The sequence below is a fragment of the Heterocephalus glaber genome, unplaced genomic scaffold (genome assembly GCF_053883595.1).
Source record: "Heterocephalus glaber isolate CG9 unplaced genomic scaffold, H.glaber_assembly_v1.0 deba00001479, whole genome shotgun sequence".
Classification (NCBI taxonomy): Eukaryota; Metazoa; Chordata; class Mammalia; order Rodentia; family Bathyergidae; genus Heterocephalus; species Heterocephalus glaber.
This window is the reverse complement of record NW_028258316.1, coordinates 6652609-6678488: the sequence shown is the minus strand read 5'-3', so window position 1 is coordinate 6678488 and position 25880 is coordinate 6652609. Positions and strand designations below refer to the sequence as shown.

General features: G+C 52.5%; 1 protein-coding gene and 1 long non-coding RNA gene across 27 annotated transcripts; one reads left to right on the top strand and one right to left on the bottom strand.

Annotated features, from left to right (window-relative positions):
• Positions 1–76: 76 nt before the first annotated feature.
• On the bottom strand, positions 77–18718 carry Ciz1 (CDKN1A interacting zinc finger protein 1). 26 transcript variants are annotated; one of them, XM_087183109.1, is made up of 18 exons: positions 18515–18718; positions 17666–17777; positions 17320–17426; positions 16204–16275; positions 14860–15089; positions 13628–13721; positions 13332–13440; positions 9572–9878; positions 9277–9487; positions 8930–9051; positions 8053–8250; positions 7226–7347; positions 3375–3462; positions 2866–2979; positions 2562–2684; positions 1071–1140; positions 745–866; positions 77–427 (listed from the first exon to the last, which is right to left on the bottom strand). In XM_087183109.1, exons 2-18 carry the CDS (start codon positions 17770–17772, stop codon positions 194–196), a joined length of 2430 nt encoding a protein of 809 aa, XP_087039235.1. In that variant the 5' UTR covers positions 17773–17777; positions 18515–18718; the 3' UTR covers positions 77–193. The 26 variants fall into 26 exon arrangements, with proteins under 26 accessions (XP_087039235.1, XP_087039233.1, XP_087039234.1 ...); XM_087183107.1 differs by lacking the exon at positions 18515–18718 and adding an exon at positions 18166–18439 and having other exon boundaries at positions 2538–2684; XM_087183108.1 differs by lacking the exon at positions 18515–18718 and adding an exon at positions 18166–18439.
• Positions 18096–23111, top strand: LOC110350159 (uncharacterized). The gene is made up of 3 exons (XR_002396557.2): positions 18096–18214; positions 21631–21730; positions 22035–23111. It is a non-coding gene; the product is annotated as an uncharacterized LOC110350159 (long non-coding RNA).
• The last annotated feature ends 2769 nt before the right edge of the window (positions 23112–25880 follow it).

Genomic DNA, 25880 nt, shown 5'->3' with positions numbered 1-25880 from the left:
CAGAGAGGCTGGGTGCTGAGTGAGAGCTGCTGGGCGCCCTGTCACCAGTCCACCAAACAGAAGTGCTGGTGGGCACTGTGCATCCAAACTATCTTTTATTGTGTTTTGAGTAAAAACATCAAGCACATTCATTTCCACACAAAATCCTAAAAGCATGAACAGATCTGGACCCAGACACAAGGAGCTTGAGCTTTCAGGTTTTGAGGCGGCTCGAGCGCCGAGGCCGGGGAGGGGGATTAGGGGATTGGGATCCAGGCGTCACCTTGCTGGGGGTTTTGGCCTTGTCCTGGGGGCTGGACTGGCTGGGCGAGCGGCCACCGCCAACACTGGAGGTGAACAGTGCAGTCAGCGCATTGCGGGCATTGATGGCGCACTGGCGGCTCACGGGCCGGGACGTGGGGCCGGAGCTCTCAGCTGCTTTGTGTTTCTGGACAGAGGGTGCACTGAGGTCAGGGCTTCCTACTTACCTGGGTTCTCTTGGCCAGCAGCAGCTTCCTCAGCCCAGTGCGCTGTGACCCTGTGTGACGCCCTTGGCCCTTCTGAGCCAGGTTTGGGAGCCAACAGCCTTGCCCTCAGCTTCCCTAGAGCAGGGACACAAAGAACCCAGCCCCACCCCAGCTCTGACTCCCTGCCCACGGCAGGTGTGTGCCTGGGGACAGGCTAAGCACAAGGGCTGTGGTTGCTGGCCATCTGTCAGCGGGGACAGAGGCTGTGTCCCCAAGCAAAGGAGGGGGTCCAGCTCACCTGCATGTTCTCAAAGTGGGCCAACGACTTGCAGTGGGAGAGCCGCGCCCTGGAGCTGCCATGGCAGAATTTGCGGCAGACGTGACAGATGTAGCCCATCACGGGTACCAGGAAGTCCACACCTACAAGGGCAGGGTCATGTACACAAGTCCTCAGGACCAGCCAGGTGTCCTGCCCCCTCTGGGGCCCACTTACCCCACACCCACCGTCTAGGTGGGGGCAGAAGAGGACAGGTTGGCTGGCTGGAATGCAGCGGCTGGGACCTGGGGGGTCACCTGGAGGTGGGACCACTGTCCCCACTGGTGGGCTCGGAGCTTGGGTCTTACCATACACAGTGCTGGAGCTGTAGGTCTCCAAGCCCTTCCGCTCCTCTCCTGAGCCATCTTTGCACTTCAACTGGAGAAATGCAAGTGAGGGCCTCAGATCCCGGTCTGGCTACCCCAAGCCCCAGCCCCTAGATTTCTGGTGTGTGGGGCGCTGCCGTCAGAGATGCCCCTCCTACTCTGTGCTTTCCAGGCCCTGCTCAACCTGTCCTGTCCTCCAGGCAGCTCCCCCCCACACAGTGGCCGCGATCTGCCAAGTGTGCCCAACAGATCACGTGTTTCACCTCAGTGACTGCTCATAGCAACCCTATGGCTACACCCATCTTGCAAAAAAGGAAACTGAGGCTGCGGGGACATTAACTCACTTGCCCAGGGCTTCTCTGGTCTGTGGAGAGGCCAGGGAGTGAACCCTGGTGGGCTCGAGCCGGAGTTCAAATTCTCACCTGGGAACCCTCAGCTCCCTGAGTTCCCACCCAACACTGCGGTGATCTTAGTCCTGGAGTCGGTTTCAGGTGACCAAGGACCCTGTGTCTCACCTGCCAGACACAGGCCCCTTCCAGAGGAGACTATCCCCAGCCCTGTCAGCCCTAGCACACCCTGAAGCGTCCTCCACCACTAGCCATGTGGCTCCCAGAATCACTGTCCCCTTTGGCAAGCCCTTCCTATGACCACCCTGGACTATAAACAGGCAGCCTCTGTGAGGCAGGGGCCAGGCCTTGGGCCTCACACGTCATGTACCTGTGTCTAGCACCAGGGCTTGGCCCCAGTCAGGTTCCCAGAAACATCTGTTAAACTGGCAAATATCGAAGACCTGACCAACTCCTCGTTTAGAGACACAGAGCCGGGCCATTAGAGGCATGGGCTCAGGAACCTCACTTTGTATTTTTTTGTTTTTTGAGACAGTATCACTATGTATTCCAGACCAGCCTCGAATCACTATGTAGCCTAGACTGGCCTCAAAACTCATAGCAGTACTCCTGCCTCAGCAGCCCAGGTGCTGAGATTACAGGCGTGTGCCATCATGAGTCTGGCATGCACCAGCCTGGCTATTAGTCTCCCTTCCTGCCATCCACTAGGATGAGATTCTGCAGTACAGTGCATGGTGCCTGCCTAGTACATAGTAAGTGCTCAAAAAACAAAAAAAGTCAGCTGCCAACACCATCACCATCACCACCATGACCTTACTCTGTGCCTCTCTGCTCAAGACACCTTTCCCTTCCCCTGGACCAGTCTGAATCTCCACCAGGCTTCCAGGCCCCACATTTTTCAGCTGCTACTCAATAGTCACCCTGCTGCACATCTACATGGTCACATTCAATACAGTCCGTGCTAATAACCCTGAGGCAACATGAGTGCTACAAGTGCCAGCCCCAGGCCTAGCCCCTGGGGTGGACTAAGGCCTTCCGGGCTGAGCTGTCCAGCCTACAGCCTGCCTACTGCAACCTGCCTACTGCAGCCTACCCCAGCCACCTGCTTGCAGAGTTCTTCCTCAACCTCAACCTCTTCCTCTTCATCATCGTCCTCCTCCTCCTCTTCTTCATCGCCCTCAAAGCAGCCCACGGCATCCACTGTGATGAAGTGGTCCTCATCCTGGCCAGCCGTCTCCTTCTCGAGTGTCTTCAAATACACAGGGGAGAGGGTGAAGGGCGTGGGGCAGCCGTAGGCAGCCGAGATGCCACATGCCCCTGAGAGTCCCGGTCCCTTTGGACCTGCTGAGTTAGAGCCCAACCTGCCATGTGGCCCTGGCCAAGGCTCTGTACCTCTCCAGGCCCATGTCCTCTGAGGCAGCTGGGGTTACCTCCTTGGCTTTGTCCTTGTGCCCCTGGGACTTCACATGTTCCACAAACTTGCGGGGGGTCTTGAAGTAGCGGTTGCAAATAGTGCAGAAGGGTCTCAGGGACTGTTTGGCGACCTAGGAAAAGGAGGCCAGGCCATGTGCATGGCAGGAAGCACCCCAGGTGTGACCCACAGATGAGTGGCCAGGCAGCACCCAGCAAGACCACTCCTCCCACCTGCAGGCCCAGCGCATCTGTCATCAGCTGGCCTGGCTCTGCCTCTGCCCTGGGACACTCACAAACACAGCCCTTCCCTGTGGCACCCAGGAGATAGGCTCCAGGTGGCAACAAGACAAGAGAGAGGGGAGCCCCTAAAGGACCTGTGAGCCCTGTGGCGGAAGGGCAGGTGCTGTGCCCCAGCTGGGAGTGACACATGCAGACAAGGACAGAGCTTTACTTCCACTCTGTCCTGGCTCCCTCCTCCCCAGGCCTTGGTGCATGCAGGAGCCTTCAAAGCAGGAGCACCTCCTACCTTGTGGTCCTGTGTCCTGCGGTGCTGGATCAGATCCCCCACATAGTATACCTGACAGGTGTTGCACCAGCGCCTGGGAGGTGGCTCTCTGAATGACAATCAAAACAAGCACAGTGTGGGGCCGGGGATTTAGCTCAGTGGTTTCAATGCCTGCTTTGCTTCGAAAAGCCCAACGACGCAAGTTCGATCCCCAGTACCAAAAAAAACGAGCACAGTGTGACACTATGTTCTAGGAGGAAACATGGCAGGTCCCCTAAATCGCTCCATAAATATAATGCAGTTCAGGGGGTGCAGTGCAGCTCAGCAGCAGAGCACATGCCCAGAGCACAGGAGGCCCTGGGTTCCATGCCCAGCACAAAAAAAAAAACAACAAAAAAATGAGAAAAATGTGGTGGGTCACATTTATCATCCCAGCACTCAAGAGGCTGAGGCAGGAGGACCACCATGAGTTAGGCCAGCCTGGGCTACACAGTGAGTTCAAACCTAGTCTGAACTACACAGTGAGACCCTGTCCCAAAAAAAAAAGTAATAATAAAAGAAAATTGGGCTGGAATTTAGCTCCATGGCACCTGTGGCTGCCTCGCAAGCACAAGGCCCTGAGTTCGATCCCCAGTACAAAGAGAAAGAGGAAAGACAGAAAGACAGAAAGACAGACAGACAGACAGACAGACAGACAGAAAGAAAGAAAGAAAGAAAGAAAATAGATAAATAAATCAAAAAACAAACAGCTGTGTGAGAAGAGGGATGTGTAAAAACAGGCCAGCATGTATCATTAATGTAGGCAGCTTGTTAAAGAAAAACCAAATATATAAACGAACAGATTCCAAATTGGGGATGCAGCTCAGTGGTAGAGCACTCACCTAGAATGTGAGAGGTCCTGGATTCCATCCCCAGACCACAAAACAAACGAATAAGAATTCTCTACAAACTATGCAAATAGGCCACTTCATACCAATGTTAGGGGCCATGAGAGCGCCCCCTCAGTGTCTGCAGGTAGAGCTCTGAGGTAAGCCCTAATATTACTTGCACTACATCTTGCAACATGACTCCAATTTTTATTTTTAAAGAAACTAAAGCTGGGCGTGGTGGCACAGGCCTTTAATCCCAGCACTTGGGAGGCTGAGGCAGGATAATTGTCATGAGTTTGAGGCCAGCCTCAGCTATGTAGTGAGTTCAAGGCCAGGCTGAACTATAATAGCAAAACCCTGTCCAAAAAAAAAAAAAAAAAAAAATATATATATATATATATATATATATATATATATATATATATATAGCACAGAAAGCATCATGGGAGGAGCTAGGCCAAAATATAGTGTTTTATCTCTGGGCAATTTTTATCTTGTGTGTGTTGTATTTTCAAAATGTTATACAATGGACAAATTATTTATTTATTTATTTTATGCTGGGGATCAAACCAAGGGGCACTCCCTTTTTACTTTTTTTTTTTTTTTAGTACCGGGGATCGAACTCAGGACCTTAGGCTTGTGAGGCAGGCAGAGGAACCACTGAGCTAAATCCCCAGACCCCTCTTTTACTTTTTAATTTTTAATTTTCATTTATTCATTTTTGCAGTACTGGAGACTGATGGATTGATGTGGTACTACAGATTGAACCCAGGACTTTCACACTGAGCTACATCCTAGCCCTTTTCTTATTTTTTACTGTGATACAGGGTCTGGCTAAATTGCCCAGGCTTGCCTTGACCTTGAGATTCTCCTGTTTCAGCCTCCTGGGTAGCTGGGATTACATACAGGAATGTTCCACCCCACTCAGTTAAATTTGAGTTTTACAAGGACCATTTTAGTACCTTGGTAAATTTTTTTTTAAAGCACTAAATGGCAGGGAGTGGTGGCACATGCCTGTAATCTCATCACCCAGGAGCCTGAGGCAGGAGGACCACTGTTGAGGTCAGCCTGGGCTACTCAGTGAGTTCAAGGCCAGCCTGGACTACATAGTGAGACCTTGTCTAAAACAAACAATAAGTACTAAATGAAGAAATGTATTCATCAAACAGTTGTGGCCAGTGGCATGCCTGAGGCCTCCTAGAAACGGCCAAGGTAGGCAAGGGTAGCAGACTCTTAGGAGGGAGGAAGGGTCTCCCTCGCCAGTGGGCGACCTCAGTTCTGGGGTCCAGCACTTCAGCCATTCTTGGGAACATTTCTTCATCTCCCATGGGAAACCCACGCCATGTGACTTGAGTAGAGCCGGCCCTGCACCCCGAGGCCTGGCCAGGCCGGGCAGGACACCCCCGCCTGGCCAGGAGAGTGGTTCAGAAAGGCCAGCATCGCCTCCAGCACACCCAGCACTTTCCGCCCCTGCACACACAGACCCTGCCTTCCTAACGGGTCACTGTGCACCAAGGCTGGGCCTGTGGGTAGCCTGGTGCTTCTCTACAAAATGGTGTCCCCTATTGTCCCTCACTTCCTCAGTGACAAAGGCCAGAAACATCATTCCTTTGCGGTCAAGCTAATTTTTGTCTTGTCTCGTGTGGAAGACCGAAGGAAGGTAGGAGACTGGGCCTGGGGGTTACTTTGTCTCATGAATCGTTAACATTGTAATGTGGCACGGCATCGACAGACGACTCTACCAGTGCCTCATCCAGGACTCCACTAGGAGGATAATATAACTGAGGATAATGGCCTGGAAAATTCCAGTTTAATTTGTCCTTCAGTGTAAATGCCTCGTCTGTCTGTCTGTTTGTTCTGTTTTTGTTTTTGAGACAGGATCCCAATGTAGCTCAGGCTGGCCTCAAACTTGCAGCGATCCTCCTGCCTCTGCCTCCCCAGTGCTACAATTACAGGCCTGCACCACCATGCCTAGCTTCCAGTCAAGGTCATTCTGTGCATGCAAGGTTGAATCCTGTTTTAACCTGACCAATTCACATTGTTATAAAGTCCCTGTAAGTCTCCTGTGTATTGGTTGGACAGGGCTTAACTGATCTAACCAATCCACTGCTTTGTGATACTTCAGATCATTCCTAATTAGATTTTCCTACCATTATATTAACTCATCTTTGAGAGTCCCCTCCCTCCTGTGTTTATGATAATGTCTCCTAGGCAGAAGACCAAGGAAAGGGCTCTTCTCCCAGGGAGAAACAGCTAACAGGACCTGAGCTGCTGAGGAGGGAAGCGCATCTGTCACATGAGGCGTGTCACCACGGCCAACCAAGAGCCCTTTCTGTCCCCGCCTGGGAAAGTTCAAGCCATGACCTGTACAACTTTGACAAAGTCCCTGGCCACTGACTCAAGGGACAACTGTAAAAGGTTCTATTTGGTCTCCCTTGGGTTCGCATTTTGAAATGGAGAGTTTTCACCATCAATCTAGATTTCTGAATTTTCCTGCAAGAGCAGGAGATCTGGGTGGGGATGACAGACCAGCCCCACACAGTCCTGCTTCTCCATGATCCCTCCCAGCCCCTGAGCCCTGTGACAGCCCAGTGGGTCTTGCCAGCTCCTGCAGGGCCCTGCCAACCTCTAGGAGGACAATGTCTCCGACCAATAGAACCCTGTGAGGGTGAAAGAAGGGACTTGGGGACCCTCTGTAAACACAGGCTGGCCTGATCCTTGCCACTGTACCTCCACAGCACACGTGCCAGGGCTCTGGGCCACAGCGCCCCCTTCTTCCCACTAGGTGTTCCTGTCTGGATGGAAGCTAGGGAGACTGTGATGAATCCCTACACCACGTCCTCACCAGGCCATGGGGGAACCGAGGTCCACAGCCATTGTTAATGGTGTCAAGGGGCCTCTGGGAAGGGTGGGAATTAACCCAGAGGCAGCCCTGGCAGAAGGTAGCTTCAGCGCCTTCCTGGTGAGCCTGCCCACCCCAGCACAGAGCAGCCCCCAGCTCACTCCTCTCTCTCCAGGGCATCCCGGGGCATGGGTAGCAGGGACAGGAGGCACGCCTGGTTCATGTGCTGGAGCTCCGAGAGCCGCTGCAGGTGCTGGGCCTCTGACATGTGGTCCTGGAACTCCTGTAGCATGAGGAAGCCAGGGACGGGCATGAGGGGAGGCCCCGAGGAAGAGAGCTCCAACCTGGGCTTCACAGCAACCCTGCCATCTCTATGAGCTGGAACAGGCCAGTAAACTGAGGCGGAGAATGAGTACACAGCAGCCAGAGCTTTGCCCCTCCCAGGGACTATGACCATCTCACAGACAAAGAGCTTTCTGGTTCACTTAGTTCTTCATGGCTCTACTCAGGCCAGGCAGAGTAGAGAGGTAACCATAGCAACAAAAGTACCAACACAGAAGGCTTGTTACTGATGCTTGGGCCCCTTGCACCAGCCCCGGGCTCTGGACTGCAATATCAGGTCCAGTCCCACACAGCTGATCAGGGCTGATTTGAACCAAGTTTGCCTGACTCTAAAACCTACCCTGCTGGCTGGTCAGGAAATGCTTTCTGTTTTTGTTTTGTTTTGAAATAGGGTCTTGCTGTGTAGTTCAGGCTGGCCTTTAACTGCAAACAATCAATCCTCCTGCCTCAGCCTCCCAAGTGCTGGGATTACAGGTGTGTGCCACCAGGCCCAGCAGGAAACGCTTTCTGAACTGATGCTCCGCTGCACAGGGCCAGGCTTGAGGGTCCTGTGCAGCCACTAGGGCAGCATGGAAAGGGCAGGCTGTGTGCTGTGCAGACTCCGACCCTCCCCGAACCCTCACCGACACCCGTCCACCCCTAGTACCTGCTGGCTGCTGCAGTTCACCTTGCAGACATAGCAGAAGAAGTGAAGGCCCTGCTTAGAGGGTGTGCTGGTGGCCACAGGGGTGGCAGAGGAAGAGTCGCCGGGACGGGGCCCAGGCGTGAGGGGTGCAGTGTTAAAGGCCCGGCTGTCGCTGCTCTGCAGGATGGTGACCTTCAGGGAGCCCCCAGCGCCCCACACCTGCACCAGGAGCAGAACCAGGGCTTCTGCCATCTGGGTGCTTCTGGCCAGCCCACCCCAGGGTGAACATCGATGAACACTGTGCTATCACAGCCCCTGGCAGACAGGGAAACTGAGGCTCCCGCTCTTAGGTGACTGCCCAACATGTAGCCAGAGTAGGAACCCAGGTCTGCCAAATTATGAAGTCTAACCCACGCCACCCCTCACACAACAGATGGGGAAACTGTGACCAAAAGGGAAAGGGCTTGCCCAAGGCAGGGACCCGGACCTCGGAGAAGCTTTCACACTGCACTCCTCCAACTAGAGAGCCGTCCCCGGCATGAGGGAACTGGAAGCTTTTGCTCAGGGACAGGCCAGCTGTAAGGGGCTCTTTTTGTTTGTTTTCTTGAGACAGGGTCTCACTATGTAGCCCAGGCTGGCCTCCAACTCCCTAGGATCCTCCTGTCTCAGCTTCCTGAGTGCTGGAATTGACAGATGTGCACCCCAAGCCCAGCTCTAGAAGGGACTCTTGTCACCAAAAGCACCCTAGGTCTTCAGAGCAAAAGCATGGGAAGGCAACACTACTGCACCACCTTCCATGCAGCCAGTCTACATCAAACTCAGTGGGGAAACAGGAGGGGACCCTAGGCGGCCTGAGGGAGAGGCAGGACACCCAGCTGCTGCCCCCACTGCTACCCACCCCAAGCATCTCTCGTGCTCTTTTTTCACATTCTGCTGCGTGCGTACCACCGGCTGATGACTCCTGGCTGGCTGCCACCCCAACCTGGGCCCCCACCGGTTCCGGTGACGCCTCCTTCATGCCTGAAACGACAGGTGTGCTCCTTCTCCCAGAGTCCATTTGCCACCCTGGGCTCTGAGGGACTTGGGCCAAGAGCTGCCTTCCCCGCCCACAGCTAGGACGCTGATGTCCCAGTGTGGACAGCCACAGACCTGGGCTCAAGGCCTGGCCCTCAGCCTCTAGCAGCACCCAGTCCAAGCTGGACAGTGTCAGAGGTGGAAACTGGCCGGAAGGCGACACTCACTCACCTCCCCCAGCCTCTCCTATGGCATGAGCTGGTGTCCCCAGCACGGTGGCATGCACAGACATCGGCACTCGCTCTGGGGTGGGCACCGACCCCTGCACCTGGGTCTCAGGGTGGCCCTGGGTCTGCTCCGGTGGCTGTACAGGCACCTGCGTGGAAGGCTGCTCTGGGGGCTGCTCCTGCGGCTGCTCCCTCAGCTGGCCCTGGCTAGGCACCTGTGGATACGTCTGGGTCTGGGCCTGCTTCTGCAGCTGCAGCTGCCCCTGCTTTGGGGGCTGGGCACAGGCCTGTGACTGCACCTGCTTCTGTGGCTCTGCCTCCTTCTGCAGCGGCACTAAGTGCTCTGGGGAGGTCTGTGTTTGTGCCTGCTTCTGCAGCTTCAGCGGCACCTGGGTGTCCACAGGTAGCATCTGTGGTGGAGTCTGGGGCTGCACCTGGGCCTGGATCTGCAGGACCCGTGGCTGGAATCGGGGCAGCACTCGGGCTTCCGGTGGCTCAGGCAGCAGTTCTGGTGTCTGGGTCTGCTTGGCCACTGTCATCCGGGCCTGCGGCTGCACCTTCACCTGTGACTGCCCTGGAGGCCCCTTCTCTGTGGGCCTCTCTGAGCTACAAGGGATCAAAAGAAGATCAAACTCACATCTCCCAAGAGACCCCAAGAAAGACCAAGACCCAGGTTCTAATCCCAGTTCCACCACTAACAAGCAGATTGGGGCAACTCTGTGGCTTTCTTAGCTGTGATCATTAATCCTGATGTATCAACTTGACTGGATTAAGAAACACTTGGCAGGGGCTAGGGATTTAGCTCAGTGGTTCCACCACCTGCCTTGCAAGCAGAAGGACCTGAGTTCAATCCCCAGTACCAAAAAAAAAAAAAAAAAGAAAGAAAGAAACACTTGGCAGGGGCTGGGGATTTAGCTCAATGGTACCACTGCCTGCCTCAAAATCGCATGGTCCTGAGTTCGATCCCCGGTACAAAAAGAAACATTTGGCAGGTTAGTAAAGCACACTTCTGGGTACACCTGGGTGTGCCATGGAGGTGTGACTTGGGGACTATATATCAATGGTCCTCAAAATTTGGGGCACCAGGGACCAGTTTCATGGAAGACAATTTTTCCACAGAACAGGGGTAGTGATGAAGAATAGTTTCAGGATGATTCAAACACATTACATTTGTTGTGCACTTTATTTCTATTATTATTACATTAGATTCTCATAAAGAGAGCACGACCTAGACCCCTCAGCTCTCCCTACACACCTCTTGGTAGGGTGTGCACTCCTATGAGAAGCTAATGCAACCACTGATCTGCAGGAGGTGAAGTTCAAGAGGTGATGCAAAAGATGGGACGTGGATGTAAATACAGATGAAGTGGCCTGGTTCCAAACAGGCCACGTATATACTGGCACTAGACTGTGGCCTGGGGGGTGTGGACCTCCACTATATATGGTCCCTGGCCCCTTTTGCTCTGGTGCTATTTCCCTATTCCACTTCCTGGCTGCTGTGAGCTAGGCAGCTTTGCTCTGCCATATCCCTCTGCCATGATGTTTCTGCCTTGGAGCCAGCAAACCATGGACTGAATCCTCTGAAACAGCTATATTAAACCTCTTCTCCTTTAAATTATGGGCATCGGTTATTGTGTCCCAAAGATGGGAAAACTCACTTATAGAAAACAGATACCTAGAGTGGGGCTGCTGCTCTAATTATATCTGACCATTTGATTTAGAAGCTTCTGAATTGGCTTGTGGGAGGTTTTTGGAAGTTTGGAGAAGCCAGCAAAAGAAGCCCTACTAAGCAGAGCTTGATGGGTGATTCTGGTAGGAGGCCAGAAAACCAGACTGCTGATAGGAATTCAAACAGTAGGGACAGGGATTTAGCTCAGTGGTTTCGCCACCTGCTGCACAAGCGGCAAAGACCCGAGTTCAATCCCCGGTACCAAAAAAAAATACTTACCAGGAATTCAAACAGTAAAGGCCAGGCTCAAGAAGTTTTAGTTGGGAAGAAGGACTCTATTAGAAACTGGACTAGAGGCCATGTTTGTTACATTCTGGCAAACTCGTCTTCATTTTGTCCATGTCCTAAGACTACATGAGGTTGAATTTAAAGGTAGCAGACTAATTAATCTGATGAAGGAAATTTCAAGACAGCCCAACATTCAGGCTGTGGCATGGATACTGCTGGCTGCTTTCAACCAAATTTATAGTGAAAACTGGGGGCAAAAACCAGAACAGAAAAATTTGAAAAACTTAAATTTTGGTCCAAAACGAATCATGTGTAAAGTTGGGGCCAAAGGAAGTGTGGTTGCTGAAGAGACCAATGCCATAAAAAAGAAACCAAGTACTTTGTACCGGGGCAAGAAGAAAGATGCCTTAAGGGCATCTCAGGAATCAGCAAGATCCCACCCATCACAAGCTCAATGGTACAAAAGTATAAACCTTTCATTTGAGAAAAGCCCTGGGCCCCCTACTCCATTGAAGGGCCACCTAAAGAACTGATTCCTTGGGATTCATTTCACTGTATTCAGTCATCTAGGCACTCAGAGGCTGCTGCTGCCATGGTCCCAAGGGGCCTGGCTACTGCCTGCACTGGTGGCAGACCTTAGCATCATCCATGTGATGCTGGTTTTACAATGAATATGTTGTGGAGTCTGGGAGACTCCTGCCCAGATATCAAAGGAAGGCCTAAGAGGCCAGGCAGTATGGCCCTGAGAGGGCAGTGCATGAAGCAGTGAAAGTGAAGCCAAAAGTGCAGTGGAGACCCCAGGAAGTTGGAGATGTCAGAAACACAGAACATCTGCAGGCTATGAGTGGTGTCACCCCAAGGTATAAGCCATGTGGGCTGCAACCAGCAAGACCACAGGAATAGGGCCGCCCAAGCCCTTTGAAGCTCACATCTCACCACAACCTGCCCTGGGTGCCTGACTTGGAGCTATAGGATTTAATGTTTGCCCTGCTGGGTTTCAGTCTTGCTTGGGTCTGATTCTTTTCTATCCTCCTATTCCTCCTTTTCAGAATGGAAATGTTTACCCTGTACCGTTCTACCTTAGGATTGTGTAACTTTTTTTTTTACTTTCACAGTGGTTCACAGCTAAGAGTTTGCTTGAGTTGCAGAAGAGATTTTGACTTGGGCCAGGGATTTACCTCAGTGACACTGTGCCTGCCGTGAAAGTGCAAGGTCCTGAGTTCGATCCCCAGTACCAAAAAAGAGAGAGAGACTTTGACTCAGACTTCTGAAAAATGCTGGAATTGTCAAGACTGAGAAAAAGATTATTACATTTTTTTATTGTATGCAAGATAGTTGGATCATGTTAGGTGAAATTATTAATGTATTGTGTTTATTTGGATATTAAGGAGATATGTTTGGTGTGAGGCTGACAAGGGGTGGACTGTGATTGGTCATGTTGATATGTCAGTTTGATTGGATTAAAACACGCATATCAGATTAGTAAAGTACAACTTCTGGGTGTTCCTGGGTAGGTCACTGAAGGCATGACCTTGGGTACTATTTATGGTCCCTTGTTCCTTCCTCTATGGCCCTGTTCCCCTGCTCTGTTTCCCAGCTGCCATGAACTAGGCAGCTTTACCCTCCCCTGCCCTCCTGCCATTATGTTCCTGCCTTAGAGCCACCTGACCATGTACTGAATCCACTAAAACCATGAACTGAATTAAAACTCTCCTCCTTTAAGCTGTGGGTGTCAACTTTTGTATCCCAGGGCCAGAAAACCTGACTAATACAGGGGCATCAGTGTCACCTAAATAAATTGGAGAGGATTTCCCCCTCCTGCTACCTGCTAACACATCTCCAATTAGCCCTGGAAACCTGCCCACCCTCTGCCACTCTCTGAGGTCTCAGGAATACATCTTCATCCCTCCATCCTGATCCCTAGTGTGGCCTACAGGTCTGGCCTGGTGCCTTCCCAGGTAGGTGCAGAACTAAGTATGACTTTCCTCCATGCTAGAGACCAACCTGTCCCCATGCTCCACAGGGTTGGCCCTTGCCTCTCCCACCTTTGCAGGGATGAACACAGGGCACCTGGGCCCTGGCACCTCCCCAGATTCACTTACCTCCTCAACCTCTTGGCCAGTGGCTCAGTCACCTCACAAGGTTCAGGTTCAGGTGTGGGAGTGAGTTTCTCACTCATGATGCCATCTGGGCAGGGGAGCGAATCTTGGTCTAGAGTGGGGATGGACAGGGGAATAGAGGTGCCATGTAGAGCATGTCTGTGCCCCAGAAATGGGGCCAGGTCTCAACCCCACCAAGAATGCCTGCCCCTCACATCTGCCTCCATGACCTGGGCCCTCCTCCCACCCCCCAATCCATGTCCCCACTGAAGGGCTGGCAGGCTCCCCACCTCCCTCACCTTCGGGTGTGTCCATTCTGAACTCTTCAGCTTCTTCAGACCCCTCTCGGGGGTCTGCCCCATCTTCCACAGGCATTGTCTGGGAAGAAGAATCCTGCTTCCTTTCAGAAACCATTTCTGACAGCTGCCACCACCACTGCAAATGCTGCCTTGCCCTAGAGTGGCTGACACAGTCCCCAAGGGCTGCCAGGGTCCAGGGGATCTCTGGTGGGCCTGGCTCCGGAGCTGCCGGGCAGGTGTTTGGATACACCCCACACCCCGTTTAACAAAAGTCAGGCTGGGGGTCACGAAGCTTCCCCAGCCCCTGGCTTTCCCACACCCTTCTTCCCAAGGAGCCTGTGAAACACAGTCCTGATAGTGTCTCTGGCCTCTTTCAAGTTGAAACTGCTCTTGGCTTCTCATACACAGAGGTACTCCTTGCCCCAAGCCTGAAACCATCCTTCCTTGCCCACCCCATCCCACACAACCCGGTCTCTGCCCCCTCAGCCCCCGCCAGCCCCCTCTGGCCTCAGTGTCTCTGCTCTTCCTGCCACTCTCTGTGTGTCCATGCTGGGCTTCTCCAGCAAGCAAGCCCTGGGCCTCCACCTTCTCCCAGGGCCCCCAAAGCAGCTCCTTTCAGGAAGCCTCCTACCCCAAACCAGGTCCAGACCCTTCCTGTTCCTGTAGGCCCCAGGTGGCCTTCCACTTACTTTGGTGGCATTTTCCAGTGTTAAATAGTTCATCAGGGCATTATATACTTTAACATCTCTCACGCCCTGCCCCCATGACCTACAGGAAGGCCAGGCCACATGGAACATCTGCACTACTGGACCCCTCATCCCACAGGGGCTTTACAGACATTTGCTCTATGAACACAAGGCTCCAGGCAGCTCCGGGCACCCTGGGAAGCCCTGGGGCCTGCCTGCAACTTCCTTCCCTCCTGTGAAGCCCCACGCACTAGGACTGAGGGGAAAGGAAATCTGCACCCACATCAGGACTCTCAGATTCCACCTAGCTCTCGCCTTGCAGGACACAGGCATTTGCCTGAGAGTTGGGGGCCCAATGCTGAACTGGGCCCCTTTTGGAAGACAGTGCCTTGTCTCCAGATGTGGGCAGCCTGAAGCAACCAGGTAAGGGTTGTCACCTGTGCCCAGGAAAGTGCTCAAATAAATCTAACAAAGCCAGGCGTGGTTGAGCTGGGGCTGACATCCAGCTGTCCCCTTTCCCACTCCCCTCCCCCAGCCACCACTCACCTTGCGATTGGGGGTGTTGGAAGAGTGGGTCCGGGTCTGTTTCTGGGGGTTTCTCCCTGAGAGATTAAGCTGCGAGGGGTTCATAGGGACCCCAACAGGAGGGGGGCCCAGCAGAGACTGGCGAGTGGCCTGGGGAAAGAACTGCTGCAGATTGGGAGGACCCAGCTGGGACGGTGTAATACTAGGGGTTGTGAGGCTTGGGGTTGCCATGCTGTAGCCACGGAGGTTGCCTACAGGCAGGAGAGGAGAGAAGAGGCTCTCACCATGGCTGGGTGGTGGAGGCTGGGGTCAAGGGTCACCCCCAAAGAATCATGGGAATATCATGGTTAACATCCAAGGGCACCATGCCCATCCCTGGGCAGCCAGAGTTGAGAGATGAGAGACACAATCTCCCCCACACCATGTGTGTTGGCGGTGAAGGAGGTTTTGGGGCTGGTTTTCTGCTCCAGCTAGGGGTCAGGGCTGCTGAAAAGGGAAAACCTCCCAGATGTCTCCTCAAATCATCTTAAGCACCCCAGCAAACCCGCTCACCTCAGGCATGCTTTAGAGTTCACCGCAGCTATGTGACAGACCCCAGCACAGGGCCCACAGGAAAAACCAGAAAGATTCTGGTCCTACCCCAAAGCTCCCCTTTCTCCAAAGCCTACTGTGAGCCAGGTACTGTATTAAGTAAGCGCTTCCCATCACTGCTTCTGTCACCTGGCCTCCCAGGCATCAGGCAAGATAGCATCATCTCTACTGGTGACAAAACACAAGCTGGGCATAATGGCACATACTTATAATCCCAGCACTCAGGAGGCTGAGACAGGAGGATCAACACAAGTTCAAGGCCAGCCTGGGCTACATAGTGAGTTGAAGACCAGCCTGACTTGCATACCAAAAAAACCAAAAAATATACGTCTCAAAAAACCAAAAATACACATGTGTGCCTGGTACACAGTAAGTGTTCAGTTATCATTAACTCAAAACAAATACATATATACACATGCGAAGAGAGCCAACCAGCTCTTTTTTTTTTTTTTTGGTACCGGAGATCGAACTCGGGACCTTCTCTGCTTGTGAGGCAGGCAGCGGAACCACTGAGTTAAATCCCCGGCCCCAACCAGCTCTTAAAAACAAGAAGACGAAAGATGGAACATGCTCAAAGAAAAATGGAAAAGGACATGGACAAGTCACAAAAAGATAAACAAATGTTTAACAGATAAATATAAAAATGTTCAACAGCACTGGAACTCCAGGAAATGTATATTAAAACATTAATGACTTCGTATTTTTTTTGCCTACCAACTTAGTAAATTATACAGATAGAAACATTTATAAATATAAAAAAGAAGCATATAATACCCAGTGTTGCCGTGGGCATGGTGAGACCGGCACTGTCATACGTGGCTGGTGGCATTGCAAACTGGTCCAGTCCTTTAGAAAAGCAATTTGGCAATACTTATCAAAAGCCATAATACATCCAACCCCTGATTCAGTCATTCCACTTTTGGGAATCTAGTCTAAGAAAATAGTCTCAAAAAAAATTTTTTAAATTAAAAAAGAAGAAGAAAATAGTCTCAACTATCATATTCATCATATTATTTAAAACAGGAAAAGAAAAAGGAACAGCTGAGAAAATTTATGTAAACAAGGGTAGATTCCCTCCAGTGAATTAAAAATAACCTCAACGGATTGTCAAACCATGTGGTAAATGATCGGGTCCCTCTATTCAAGGAAAAGAAATAAGACACAGTCTCTCACTTAGAGCAACCCCAATAATCATACACAGCTCCCCACGTCCTTGCCTAGAAAACAATGGGAGGAAATATACCAAAATATTGGCTGGCGATTTTCTTTAGGAAGTGAGTCTATGGATAATCTGAGCTTTCCAACCCCCCCCTTTTTTTACACATTATTTTCATTTTGAAGAGTGTTACTTTGGAAATGTACAAGATAAAGGGTAAATACTGGTATATGTGGGTCCCATGGAGGTGGTTTCGTTCTCTATCCATCCATGTACAATTTGTAAATTAGCTTACAGGATTTTTCACACTCATGTTGCCCTGGCAAGGCAATAACCATCCAATCAACTCTTCCCTGCAGGTGACCTTGGGCACATGATCCCTCCCTCTCTGGGCCTCAGCTTTTTTGTTTAGTTTGGTTTTATTTGGTTTTTTGAAACAGAGTCTCGCTCTGTAGTTCAGCCAGGCCTTGAACTGGAGGCAATCCTCCTGCCTCAGCCTCCCAACTGCTGGGATCACAGGCGTGCACCACCACACCCGGCATTCAAATGGCATCTATGAGTAAGGGCTGCTGAGCATTGCCCAAGGAACCAGCACGATGGCCCAGGGCACCTCTGTGACCTAACAGCTGCATTCAGCTGAGCAGCTTGGGGACTTCCACCTTCTGCAGTCCCAGGGTCCTGAGAGGGAGAGCAATGAGGGGACCCAGAAGCTGGCACAAGCGTGGGGTTCATACCTTGCAACTGCTGCAAAAGCAAAGCTCTCTGCAGCATGGAGCCATTGAGGAGGGAGGTGGCCTGGAGGTTCAGGAGCTGCTGCTGGGGCTGCTGCTGGGGGAGGCTGCTATGTGGAGAAAGTGGCCCTGGAGAGTTACTAGGAAAGTCAGACCCGCCCTCCTTGGGACCCCCCTGCCTCCTTTTTCTGCCCACCCTGCCCATTTTCTCTACAGCAGAGCAGGACTCTCCCTCAGGGAGGGAACTGATTAAATCTAGGACTCCTACAAGGACTAGGATAGCAGGGGGCTCCCACACATGGGTCTGTAGGACAGACTGAAGCCTGCATCCACCCAAGCTGGGACTCACCGGCTCATGGCCATGGGCAGGGGGGCTTGCGGTGGGGACTGCTGGAGCAGCTGCTGGAGCTGCAGTAGTTGCTGCTGCTGCTGCAGTTGCTGCTGGTGGCTGAACATGGTGGCTGAGGGGAACAAGGAGAGTGAGGCCCGGGTTCCCTCCGCTTCACAGCCTCCTGCCCCAGCCTGCAGCCTCACGTGCTCCCCTCTGAGCTACACCACATACGCACCCAGAGCCCTCCCCTGCCAGCTTCCCGAAATCCTACCAACGTCCTTCCATCCCAGCATCCAAACACAACACACTTTCAGCCCCACCTCCAGGCTCCCAGGCAACCGGCACTGGAGGGGCCCGCCCCTCCCCAGTCACACCCCGGGCGGTACCGACGTCCTGCTTTTTGTGCCCAGCCTGTGTCAATAACAGCGGCACCGTCCTGGCGGAAAGGTGCCCCCATCTAACCCGCCCCCCACCCCTCCGGCGCCCCCGATCCCTCCCAGCGGACTCGCCAGCCTTACCCACGGCTCCCGCGCCCGGCCTGCCGCGAACCCTGCAGTCTCCTTGCAGGTAGCCCCAAACCCCGCAGTTCCCCCCACCCGCGGCTCCCCCACCTCCCCGCCGCACGCGGCTTCCAACCCAGATCCTGCAGCCCCCCGCGCCCCAGCAGTCGCGTGCCCCACGGGGAGGGCGCGTAGCGCGCCAGCCACTCGCGGGCCGGGCTGCTCCAGATCTGGGCTTTCGGGATGCCCGCGACTCAGCCGGGCCTGGACACTCGGAAGGGTGGCCACGGCGGGCCGGACAGCGCCCCCCGGAGGACGGGAGGTCCAGGGGCCGGGTCGGCTTCCGGGTTCGCGTCCGCTCACCCACCCTGCGCGGTGACGGCAGCGGGAATTTAAGGCGCCTACGAGGAGGCCTCCGCCTCGGGAAGGCGGGGCTGTGAGCCCTGGCTCCGTCTGTTGCCTAGAGGGGTCTGTTGTTCGGCGAGGCCATCGCTGGGGCTTCCAGGAGGACTCGTCCCCAGCCGACCTCCCCGAGTCCGCTCGGCCACGAGACCCAGAGCCGCGCGGCCTGGGGTGGGAGGGGCGAGGAGGCGCCCGTGCACTTTCGGTGACTACCGGGCAGGGGCAGAGGACGGCCTGCCCGGGAGTAAGGGGAGGGACGATTTGAAAGTTTGTTTTGTTTTGTTTTGTTTTTCTATTAGATTTGGCCGGAGGGATAGGGTGAGATTTCAGTTATAAAAACCTGCCCTGGCCGGGTGTGGTGGTGCACACCTGTAATCCCAGAATTTGGGAGGCTGGGACAGGAGGATCGTCTCGAGTTAAAGGCCAGTCTGGGCTACATATTGAGTTCAAGACCAGGTTGAACTACATAGCGAGACCCTGTCTCAAAAAAAAACAAAGGCCGGGGATTTAGCTCAGTGGTTCCGGCGCCTGCCTCACAAGTGCAAGGACCCGACTTCGATCCCCGGTACCAAAAAAAAAAAAAATCTTGCTCTGAACCCTCACCCACCCTCCGAAAACGGGCCTGCTCTCCAAGGTCCCCTCTTAATGACCACTCCGAGCTCTATCCCTATCCCGGTTCCTAAACAATCTTTGCCTACTAGGAAGCCATTCTTTTTTTCTCTTTTCTACTGCTCAAAGCCATCCCCTGCCCGGGGCAAGCTGCTCAAGGGGCCTGCTGCGCCGACTGTCAACAACTTCTTTTGCAACTGCCCGGCCGGGTCCACAAGTCACTGCAGTCAGGTGACAGGCGCTGCCCCAGGGCTGTGGACCGGCTCTACCGCAGCCCCCCGCGGCGGCTCAGGTGTCTAACGACCTGGGCCAGTGGCTGGGACCTGGGACTCAGAGCCCCGAAAGTGGCTCTGAGGGGCCGAGCTCGGGGTGGGGACCAGCCCGGGCGGGGGGACATCTGGAAAGGCAGCCTGGCAAATGTGGAGCCTTTGGACGCCGGGCAGAGGAAGTGGCTGCGTCCCTGAAGGGTAGGGAGCTTTCGGGAAGGGCGTGAAGCCCGCGGTGACTTCAAATCCGGGCATTAGAAAAAATGCACCCCGCTGAGAATAGAGGCTCAGGCACTGCAGACTGGGAGGAGGAGCGAGTGAGAACTGCACAGGCTGCCAACCAGGTGGAAGCAGGTGACACCCTGATGAGGGACCTGCCTTGAAGTCCAGGGTTCCGCGCCATCAGGCTAGGCGAGCCTGGCGGACAGGAGAGACCTCTCCAACCGTTTCATCTGTAAAACGGGTGCCCCCTCCCAGAGGGGTATGGGTCGTGACATTGCATAAGCTTCACACTGGACTGGCACACAGATTTACAAATTGCCAAAGTAAAAACAACAATGCCCACGTGGTGGTGCAGGCCTGGAATCCTACCTGAAGGTGCTGAGGCAGGAGGATCACCACGAGTTCAAGACCACCCTGAACTACATAGCAAGACCCTGTCTCAAAACACAAAACAAAGAAATGCTAACAAGCCCAGTGCTGGTGAAGGTAGAAAAACTAGCCCTGGCTTCCCTTACCTATGTATCTTATTGTAAACCAATCAGCAAATTTTCTATCCACATCTAAGAACACATTCTGCTCTTTGACTGAATAACTTCACATGTAGAAATCAGGCCCAAGAAAATAATCAGGAGTGAGGTTTTAAAAAGTCAGTAGACCGGGGCCAGGGATTTAGCTCAGTGGTTTCACTGCCTGCTGTGCAAGCACAAGGACCCGAGTTCGATCCCCAGAACCAAAAAAAAAAAGTCAGCAGACTGTGCATGGAAACTTTTTTTTTTTTGAGACAGGGTCTTGCTGTGTAGTTCAGGCTGACCATGCACTCGCTATGAAGCCCAGGCTGGCCTCAAACTCAGTGATCCTCCTGCCTCAGCCTCCCGAGTGCCGGGATAACAGGCGTGTGCTGCCACACCCAGCAGAAACATTATTTATGATAGCTGTCTGGAAAATAATCAACTTTAAGGGAACAGCTAAATAAATCATGGTGTCTGCCTCTCGAGGAATAGCAGACAGCCATCAGAAATTGTGTCTTCAAAAGAACTTGGCATGGGCCGGGGATTTAGCTCAGTAGTTTTGCCGCCTGCTGCGCAAGCACAAGGACCCGAGTTCGATCCCTGGTACCAAAAAAAAAAAAAAAGAACTTGGCAGGGCACAAAACTGCACATGGTTTCGGAAAGAATAAATACATGTGTGTAGGAGCGGGGATTTAGCTCAGTGGCTCGGGCGCCTGCCTCGCAAGCTCAAGGACCCAAGTTCAATCCCTGGTACCAAAAAAAAAAAAAATTCTTCAGCACTTAGGAAGCTGAGGGAAGAGGATCACAAGTTCAAGGCCAAACTGTATTTTAAAAAGAGACCCCTCTCAAAAAACTAAAAATTGGGCCGGGGATTTAGCTCAGTGGTTCTACCGCCTGCCTCCTGCCTTGCAGGCACAAAGATTTGAGTTCGATCCCCAGTACCAAAAAAAAAAAATTAAAAATTGAGGCTTGAGGGCTGAGGATTTAGCTCAGTGGTTTCGCTGCCTGCTGCCCAAGCACAAGGACCCAAGTTTGATCCCCGGTACCAAAAAAAAAAAAAATTGAGGCTTGGGGATGTAGCTCCCCAGTTTCTCTTGTAGGGGACCATGCTCAACCTGCACATCCCTCCTGGAACCCACCCAGCTTCCTTGGTGGCCTTGTTGCTGCTTTTGCCAGTGCACTTTCCAAGCAGCTATTGATTATGGCGTCCTTATTTTGTAACCTGCCACCTCCTCCCCTCACATTGTTTCCGTCCTCACTGATGTCATGTGCCCCTTGATGATAGAAAGCAGTGGCTGAGTTATCCCAGCTCAGCCCTCCAAATCACAGGGTGGCCTGGGGAAGGCGAATTCCATGAATGAATGGACGGATGAATGAATGAATGAATGGATGAAATGAATGAATGGATGAATGAATGAATGAACGAATGAATGAATGAATGACACTGGGATGTGGTTTCCTCCCTCCATCCTCAGGCTGATGTTCCTGGTACAGCTCATCCATCCTTGACATCTGAGTCCGTTCCCTAGAGCCCCAGACGGAGACCCAGCACGCCATGTGGACACAGGCAGGGAGGTGGGCTCCGAGCTCCGGGGAACAGGCTGTGCTCAGCGGCAGCTCCGAGTCAGGCGAGAGGCAGAGAATACCAGGCCATATGCTTATCACGTGGTTTTCCCAGTGGCTGTCGCCCACCTGCACCTCTTCCTATAAATAAACGGGGTGAGGGAGACAGAGGACAGAGGTGCAGACAAGCAGGATGGGCACAGTCTCGCTGCCGTCTCTACCTTCTGGGGTGACCCCGCCCCACTTAGGGCCCTGGTCTGGCCATCTCTGCCGGGTGGGGCTGACTCTCCCCATCCCTGCCTCCTTCTGTATCCAGCCACGCCCCCTGCTTTCCCCAAAAGACTGAAGAAACACCGAGAAGTGGTGCCTAAGCCTTCTTCACATGCTGGGAAGTGGACAATCACAAGTTCAAACCTAGCCTGGGTAATTTAATGACTTAGTAAGACCCTGTCTCAAAATTTTAAAAGAGGGGTGGGGATGTAGCTCAGTGGCAAGGTTCCAGGTTTAATCCCTTGTAGCCCCCCCCCCCAAAATAAAAGACTGAAGAAGCCCCTTTGGACAGTGCAAGGTGATGATGATTAGAATCACACTAATCACAGCTCTCATTATGCACTATTCCAATGCTTTACCTAAGGTGTTTTCTTTATCTTTTATTATTTTGCAGTGTGGGGATAGAACCCGGGGTCTCGTGTATGCTAGGCAAGAGCTTTACCACTGAGCTACATCCCCAGCCTGCACCTAAGCTACTACATCACTGACTCCCCACATAATCTTATGAGTGAGGCTTTATGATTCCTCCCTTTTACAGAGGAAGAAACTGAGGATCAGAAAGGTGAAGTGGCTTGCTCAAGGCATGGCAGTGCACCCCTGTGATCCCAGCACTTGGGAGGCTGAGGCAGGAAGACCACAAGTTCAAGGCCAGCTGGGGCTGCATAACAAGACCCTGTCTCAAAATAAAAATTTTTTAAAGGATAGAGAGACAGCTCAGTGGTAGAGCACTTGCCAAGCATGCACAAGCCCCTGCTTCAATCCCCAGTACTGCAAAAATCAAACAAACATAGATTTCAAGAGCTGGTGTAATGTAAGACGTAAATGTGGAAGCTCTGAGTCACACTGGTCTCCATCCACATCCTGACTCTGTCACTTCCCTGTGCCTCAGTTTCTTCATCTGTCAAAGCGAGCTAATAACAATTCTCCCTTCTGAGGGCTGGGAGAAAGTACAGGTGGCATCGCTCAGCTCAGTAATCTGGCTAGGAGGGGAGGCCCAGTGCACATTCCTGTTAATGATTGGCCTAGCACAGCCATTTTTAGCAGACCAGGACAAGGGCTACATTGTGGAAAACTATGCAGCCATTAACAAGGAATGTAGCTGATTAATCTTTTTTTTTTTTTCTTTCAGTGCCAGGGATTGAACTCAGGACCTTGCATTTGTGAGGCAGGCGGGGCACCACTGAGCTGAATCCCTAGCCCCAATCTGTTCTTATCTTACACTGGAAGATGTCTAAAATATACTGTTGTTAAAAACCAAATTTTAGATAATGTATATCAAAGCTTCTGCAACTCTAATGTGCACAGGAATCTTTTGCAGTCATTTGTTGGGTTTTTTTGTTGTTGTTACTGTCTTTCTGGAACCAGGGATCAAACTCGGGACCTTGTGCTTATAAACCAGGCATGGTGCCACTAGGCTAAATCCTCAGCCCAATCCTTGGTTATTGTCACACAAGCTGTGATGCAGCTGGTCTTGGGTGAGGCTTGGGATTCTGCACTTCTCACCCACTTCCCATGACCCCTAGGCTGCTGGTCTACTGTCAGCGATAAGATATTTCATGGGCCGGGGATTTAGCTCAGTGGTTTCGCTGCCTGCTATGCAAGTGCAAAGACCCTAGTTCGATCCCTGGTACCAAAAAAAAAAAAAAAAAAAAAATTCATATGATCCCATTTCTGTACAAACAAAATAGAAGAAAACAAATATATATGGGGGAGGAGGCCAGAGAAGGTAGGTAATGATGATCTCTAGATGAAGAAATGACCAGAGGCTTTCAAGCATCTGTATAAAATCTGACTTTGCTGGGCACAGTGGCACAAGCATGAATCCCAGCACTCTGGGAAGCTGAGGCAGGAAGATTACAAGTTTGAGCCTAGCCTGGGCAACTTAGCCAGAGACTGTCTCAAAAAAAAAATTTTAAAGGGCTGGGGATTTAGCTCAGTGGGGAGATCTTGGGCTCAACCCCCAACACCATACATATATACATACATTATATACATACATACATACATAAATACATGGGCTGGGAATGTAGCTCAGTTTGAAGGTCATGGGTTTGATCCCTTGTACCACAATAAACAAATAAATCTGTTTTTCACAACAAGTCTCACAATTGTAATCCAGGAGGGGGAAAAGGATGAAAAACAATAAAAGACCAGGTGACAGTGCCCCTCCAGGCAGACAACAGCAAACTACACCCTGCCCCAGGTAATGGTGCTGCACATCTGGGCTCCCATCTCTGCCCTCTCTGGCCCTCAGAGCCCAGAACACGCAGGCCTGGAGCAGCTGCTCAGGATGTGGGACCAGTGGAGCTGATCCCCCAGCTGGCCAGAGAGCTGTCATCATCGAGTGCTCACCTGAGGTCTATGAGGGCCTGCTGGGTGCCAGCTGGGGCTATGCCCTATGCAGGCATTGGGATCAATCAGTATGCCATCACCCAGGTTAGACAGGGGAGCCTCAGTGATGTGAAAGGACCTGGAGGACATAGCTGCAGGTAGCCCTACTACCAAGGGCCACTCGGTCCCCTCTGCAGGCCTCGAAATTTCCTCCCCCACATGGGTCCGTCCTTCACTTGCAGCAAATCTCTGCTCCAATATCACCTTACCAGACACTTCTTTGTGTGTCCTCAACAGCTAGCAACACTCCCCCTCCCTGACACTGCCTTCTTGCTCGACACTACTTGTCATACTTGGCTTACTTGTAGGTTGTCTCAAACAGCAGAGAGCTGGCTGGCCTTCCCTTCCTAGTGGCCTGGGACCCCACTGCCTGTCTGTGTGAAGAGGATGGGAAGAGTAGGCTTGTAGAAGCCCTGGATTTGAATCCCATTATTTTACTACCATTCTGATGAGTTGGGGCCACTCTGCCACTCTGTAGGACAAGAACTCCTCACTCCCCCAAGAAGGGCCTTCCAAGTGTCAGGGCCTTTGCACCTGCTCTTCATTCTGCTTGGCGCACTTGTCCCCTGTCGCTGCCTGCTCCTCATCTTTGTTTTTTTGTTTTGGTTTGGTTTTTGTTTGGTTGGTTGATTGATTTTGTTTTTTTGAGACAGGGTCGAGATATGTAGTCCAGGTCAGCCTTGAACTTACCGTGTAGCCCAGGCGATCCTCCTACCTCAGCCTCCGAGTGCTGAGATCACAGGTGTGTGCCACCTGACAAGGTTTCCTCCCAGTGTCTTCTTCAGAGAACGCCTGACTCCTCCGAGGCTGAAGTGGACTTTCCACACCCACAGATACCACTCTCTACACTCCCCATTTATTTTTTCCAATGCTCCCACTAGAAACTCTTCCAGCGTTCCCTACCCCATTTACCTACTCGTTTGCTGCCTACCCTGCAAGCTGTGAGATCTCCCGGGTGGAGATCTTGGCTATCTGGCTCAGTGCTGAAGCCCTAGGCTTAGGACAGAGCCTGGTTTATCCTGGCTGCTCAGTGAATATATGCTGAATTCATGTTCCATTTTTCCCCTCCTAGAAATGGGGAAACTGAGGCCCAAAGGCAGGAAGGGACACATGTTAGACATTAGTGTCAGAACCTACAAGAGGCGGCAAGGTTAAGTGGAGGCTTAGTCAGGAGACTGTGACCTCGGGGCAGTTCCATCTTCTCTCCAGGCCTCAATTTCCCCACCTGTAAAGTGGAGCAAAGCAGCTATGACCACCATCCAAGACTCTACTGCTAGGGAAGGTACCTCGTCCGTTGCCAGAAATTATATCTTCGAGGCAACACCCGCACCCCCCCCCCCCCCGGCCCCCAAATCCTTGGAAAGCGCCCTGAAAGCTGCAGAATGAGAAAACTACAACGTCCATGATGCTCCAGGCAGCGCCTGCGCACAGCGGCCAGCCCGCGGAACCGCGCGCGCCTTCTACCGGCGGCCTGGCGCGGCGCTCAGCTCGCATCCTCCAG